Here is a 5,780-nt window from a genome sequence, read left to right on the forward strand (position 1 = left end):
TATAGGATCTGAATCTGTAGCCTTGGTGTTAACAGCACCACAATCTCCTGAGTGAGCCATGGGCTAGCCCTGTATTTTGCAATTTTATTGTTGTTGCTGGCGGGTTAGGAGATCCAAACCCTTGACTTGGTGTTGTCAGCACCATGCTCACCCAGTGAGCTAATCGGCCATCCCTATATAGGGATCCAAACCCATGGCCTTGGTGTTATCAGCACCACACTCTACCGAGTGAGCCACGGGCCAGGCCGTTTGTTTGTTTTTAAAAGATGACCGGTAAGGGGATCTCAACCCTTGGCTTGGTTTTGTCAGCACCACGCTCAGCCAGTGCGCGAACCGGCCATCCCTATATAGGATCTGAATCTGTAGCCTTGGTGTTAACAGCACCACAATCTCCTGAGTGAGCCATGGGCTAGCCCTGTATTTTGCAATTTTATTGTTGTTGCTGGCGGGTTAGGAGATCCAAACCCTTGACTTGGTGTTGTCAGCACCATGCTCACCCAGTGAGCTAACCGGCCATCCCTATATAGGGATCCAAACCCATGGCCTTGGTGTTATCAGCACCATACTCTCCCGAGGGAGCCACAGGCCGGCCCCAGGTTTCTCCAATTGAAAGTTACTCTTTTTCCCTTTGCTATTAATACGTAGTTTGTGTGGAGAAACTTGAGATTGTGTATATACGTTTAAAAGGCCATAAAAACTAAATTAGAGAAACCAAATCTATATATAAAACATACTTACTGTTCAAACAAACCAGACCCTAAGCTTATGCCTCAGCATATAATATTCTATAGGTGTCTCAAATGATGCTATCTTCAGGATTTATTTAAGGAGTGATATTCTGATATATGCAACAACATAAATGAACCCTGAAAACATGCTAAATGAAATAAACCAGACACCAAAAAACATAATATGACCACTTATATGAAATATCTAGAATCGGCAAATTCATAGAAACAGAAAGTAGATTAGAGGTTCCGGGAGAGGGGGGAAGTGGGAAGTTATTGTTTAATCAATAAAAGGTTTCTGTTTGGAGTGATGAAAATTTTGGAAATATAGTGCCTATGGTTACAAAACATTTTGAATGTAATTAATGCCACTGAATTGTATACTTTTTTTTTTTTAAAGATGACCGGTAACGGGATCTTAACCCTTGACTTGGTGTTGTCAGCNTTTTTTTTTTTTTTTTTTTTTTGGTGGCTGGCTGGTGCAGAGATCCAAACTTGTGACCTTGGTGTTAAAGGTTGTGCTCTAACCAACTAAGCTAACTGGCCAGCCCAGGAATACTACTCGGATGAATAAAAATAATTTTACTTTTTTTCTCCCAGAGGAAAAGATGCTAGAACCACAGGAGAATGGCTTGATTGACCTACCAGATTATGAGCATGTAGAAGATGAAACTTTTCCTCCTTTCCCACCTCCAGCCTCTCCACATGGTGAAAGAGTTGAACCTGATGAAGGTTTGTCTAGAGAGTTTCAAAAAAAAAGTCTTCCATGTTCAGTTATCCATCTATCAGCTTAGAAATTATACATTTATAGGCCGGCCTGTGGCTCACTCGGTAGAGTGTGGTGCTGATAACACCAAGGCCACGGGTTCGGATCCTATATAGGGATGGCCGGTTTGCTCACTGGCTGAGCGTGGTGCTGACAAAACCAAGCCAAGGGTTGAGATCCCCTTATCGGTCATCTTTTAAAAAATAAAAAATAAAAAATAAAAAGAAATTATACATTTATAAATAAGGGTTAAATTATTTAAGTAGTACTAAATCTTGGTATATTTCACCAGAGTTAGGGAGTGGAGCACCTGTTCCTGTACCTCCAAAGAGAACAGTTAAAAGGAATATACCCAAGCTGGATGCTCAGAGGTACATTTACTATTTCCTTGTACATTTATACTTTTTCTTTACATTTATAGTTTTTCTTCTAATTTTGTAAGCTTTTGATTGAGATGATTTAGAGATCAGATATATCTAAAAACTTTTTTTCAGTTTAGCAGAAGATATTTTTTCTTCTTATAGTCTTGGTTTGGACTTGACTCTAAAAAACTTGAAATTCAGAACATATTTTCTATTCACAGATTAATTTCAGAGAGAGGGCTTCCAGCCTTGAGACATGTGTTTGATAAGGCAAAATTCAAAGGTAAAGGTCATGAGGTAAGAAATGTCTGATTTTTATTTTAGATTTTCATTTTTTAAAATAGACATGAAACCGTGAGCCTGTTATCATGTTCTAGGGAATCTCAGAATGCTTCACAGACACTGTCATTAAACAGCATATTTCTTGAGAGACAATTGTGATGTAATGGAAAGAGCACTGTTTGAAAATTAGAAAGCATGTCTTGTGTGGTCTCATTTTTGCCACTGTATGAACTATGGCTTTAGGAAAATCACATCTGAGTGTCTCAGCCTGAGTTTGTACTTTATAATTTAGGGGAATAAAACTTACTTTGTCTGCCTCAAAGAGTGATTTTGATTCAGGAGGGCAAGGACTGTTCATGTGTTGATGACTTAATGTGTCCCCAAGATAAGGCACAGTACCTGGTTCATAATAGGCATCAGTAAAGTTTTGTTGAAAAATGAAGACTTAAAAAAAATTTTTTATAAGATGACTGGTAAGGGGATCTTAACCCTTGACTTGGTGTTGTCAGCACCATGCTCACCCAGTGAGCTGACCGGCCATCCCTATATAGGGATCCGAACCCATGGCCTTGGTGTTATCAGCACTGCACTCTCCTGAGTGAGCCACGAGCTGGCCCCGAAAAATGAAGACATTTAATAACTGTCAGTCACGGGCCAACACCACACCAAGGGTTGCGATCCCCTTACCGGTCACGAAAAAGACAAAAAAAAACCAAAAAAAAACAACTGTCAGTCACTATACAAATGTACATTTTAAAATTCTTTTTTTTTTTTTTTTTTAAAGATGACCAGTAAAGGGATCTTAACCCTTGACTTGGTGTTGTCAGCACCATGCTCACCCAGTGAGCTGACCGGCCATCCCTATATAGGGATCGGAACCCATGGCCTTGGTGTTATGAACACCACACTCTCCCAAGTGAGCCACGGGCTGGCCCCTAAAATTCTTTATCTTTGAATTATGTAGTTATAATTTTTTATATAGATGATAGTGTATTTTTATAGAGCTTTGCAGTTTATGAAGTGTTCCAAATATATTTTCCTTCAATTTTCAACCTGTAGGTGCTGGTCACACGATCCAGTTAAGGTAACAGTTTCAGAGTTTTAAGTGACCAATGCCAACAGTTAAAGGCTGAGTCTACTTTTTCCATTTCATAGCCCAGCTTGAATAATGTTTTTGTTTGTTTGTTTGTTTGTTTGTTTTTTTAAAGATGACCAGTAAGGGGATCTTAACCCTTGACTTGGTGTTGTCAGCACCACGCTCAGCCAGTGAGCGAACCGGCCATCCCTATGTGGGATCCGAACCCGGGGCCTTGGTGTTATTAGCACCACACTCTACCGAGTGAGCCACGGGCCAGGCCGTTTGTTTGTTTTTAAAAGATGACCGGTAAGGGGATCTCAACCCTTGGCTTGGTGTTGTCAGCACCACGCTCAGCCAGTGAGCGAACCGGCCATCCCTATATAGGATCTGAATCTGTAGCCTTGGTGTTAACAGCACCACAATCTCCTGAGTGAGCCATGGGCTAGCCCTGTATTTTGCAATTTTATTGTTGTTGCTGGCGGGTTAGGAGATCCAAACCCTTGACTTGGTGTTGTCAGCACCATGCTCACCCAGTGAGCTAACCGGCCATCCCTATATAGGGATCCAAACCCATGGCCTTGGTGTTATCAGCACCATACTCTCCCGAGGGAGCCACAGGCCGGCCCCAGGTTTCTCCAATTTAAAGTTACTCTTTTTCCCTTTGCTATTAATACGTAGTTTGTGTGGAGAAACTTGAGATTGTGTATATACATTTAAAAGGCCATAAAAACTAAATTAGAGAAACCAAATCTATATATAAAACATACTTACTATGGGCCGGCCCGGTGGCGCACTGGATAGTGCGCCGCTTGGGAAGCGCGGCTGGCGCTNTTTTTTTTCTTCTGAATTTTCAAAATCTGTATCTTGTACTCTTTTAGACTGCAGTCTTCTAAGTCCTTAATAAATATTTTTCTCCTTAAACTTCCTACTAAAAGTTCTTCATCCTTATGAATATAAAATGACACCAGTGACTTTGGCATTGCTTTTCAATTCTGAAATCTGCTGACAGGGTCAGTTGTGAGAATGAGTCTTCTGTTTAGCATTTTTATTTTTATGTGCTAGGCTGAAGACTTGAAGACGCTAATCAGACACATGGAGCACTGGGCACATAGGCTATTCCCTAAACTACAATTTGAGGATTTTATTGACAGAGTTGAATATCTGGGAAATAAAAAGGAAGTTCAGGTAAGCATTGAGATTATAATCAATAAAATTTATAATCCTAAATATTACTAGGATAGATTTAGTTGAGGCTAAATTGCTGTTTGGGATCTTCATTTTGAAATCTGTCCTAGTAGAGGGAAAATTAATAGTTATTTGAAACTAAGAATTGAATAAATGACTATTTCCCCTCTAGGATTATTGGCAAAAATGTAAAAAAAATCTTTTTTATTTTCAGACCTGTTTAAAACGAATTCGACTTGATCTCCCTATTATACACGAAGATTTTGTTAGCAATAATGGTAAGAATATAGGTTTATCTACTTTATAATTATTTTGCTTTTACAAATGAATAGGCAGTACTACAGGACTGGATTCTTAGTCTATATTGTGTATATAATTAATGTATAGTAAATGAGTTAAAATGCCTTGGTGCATCTAGAATGTTGTGTGTGGAACTTATTTCTTAAAGACATGGCTGCAATGCCATTAGAGATGTTGGAAAAATTATATTAGCCATAGAGTATGAGCTATTTTTTGGAGGATGGTGAGGGAAGGCAACTGGCTGGTATAAGGATTGAATCCTGGACATTGGTGTCATCAGCACCATGCTGTAACCAACTGAATCAACCAGCCCACCTGAATATGATCTTTTGAGAACTCTGATCCTTTATAGTGCATGTTGATAAAAGTATGTTTAAGATATAGTGGTCATATACATGTATACCATTAATCTTCGGGAAATTAGCCGGAATAATTTGATAATGAAAGTTTATATTTCACTCAGAGTACAGATCCTGGATATAGGACTTTAGTTAGACCTATGTGACTGTTCCTGGTATTGATTGCATTTGTTAGTTGTACAGTGCAACCACAAACAGTCACACACATCAAAATAGATGGTTCCTGCCGACAGGATCTGTATAGTTATCAGATTTTCTGTGCGATGGCTCCATACATGTTTGTTTGTTAACTTTTAACAGATGTGGTAGCAAATGCAGGCCCCAGATTGACTCCCCCAGAGTTATTTATAAATAGCTATTAAAAGTGTGAAGAAATGTGATTTAAATAATCCAGGATTTTAATTTTTTTATAAGATATGGTATGTACTGATGGTATAGGATTTGGTATATGTAAAGGAATGAGTTATTACAGTACTAAATCTCACAGCATATGCCACTGGGTTGGTTTAATTATTCAGCAGCACTTTTTGGGGGGGGCACGGTGGGGCGGTGGGGGCAGCTGGCCAGTCTGGGGATCTGAATCCAGCAGTGTTTTCTGTGTGTATTCTATTGGTATTTCCTGATAAAGGAATTCATTTTAGTTTCCCGCCTTTTTTTTTCCCCCATGTAGGGAAGGAAAAATGTCTGGCTTTTTGTCTTTCATTGTTAAGGAAGAAAATT

General features: G+C 39.2%; 1 protein-coding gene across 5 annotated transcripts in view; it reads left to right on the forward strand.

The window, feature by feature from the left end:
• Positions 1-5,780, forward strand: part of TIPIN (TIMELESS interacting protein) — a 14,954-nt gene that overhangs the window by 5,006 nt on the left and 4,168 nt on the right. For 4 of the 5 annotated variants that reach the window (XM_008579936.1, XM_008579939.1, XM_008579940.1 and 1 more), the window contains 4 exons: positions 1,787-1,865; positions 2,078-2,153; positions 4,279-4,401; positions 4,616-4,679. In XM_008579936.1, the coding sequence (XP_008578158.1) occupies positions 1,787-1,865; positions 2,078-2,153; positions 4,279-4,401; positions 4,616-4,679 (342 nt within the window). Of the gene's footprint in view, positions 1-1,330; positions 1,461-1,786; positions 1,866-2,077; positions 2,154-4,278; positions 4,402-4,615; positions 4,680-5,780 lie in introns of those variants that run through there. The other variant, XM_008579937.1, reaches the window with a different exon arrangement.

Source organism: Galeopterus variegatus, unplaced genomic scaffold (assembly GCF_000696425.1).
Source record: "Galeopterus variegatus unplaced genomic scaffold, G_variegatus-3.0.2 Scaffold1985, whole genome shotgun sequence".
NCBI classification, from domain to species: domain Eukaryota; kingdom Metazoa; phylum Chordata; class Mammalia; order Dermoptera; family Cynocephalidae; genus Galeopterus; species Galeopterus variegatus.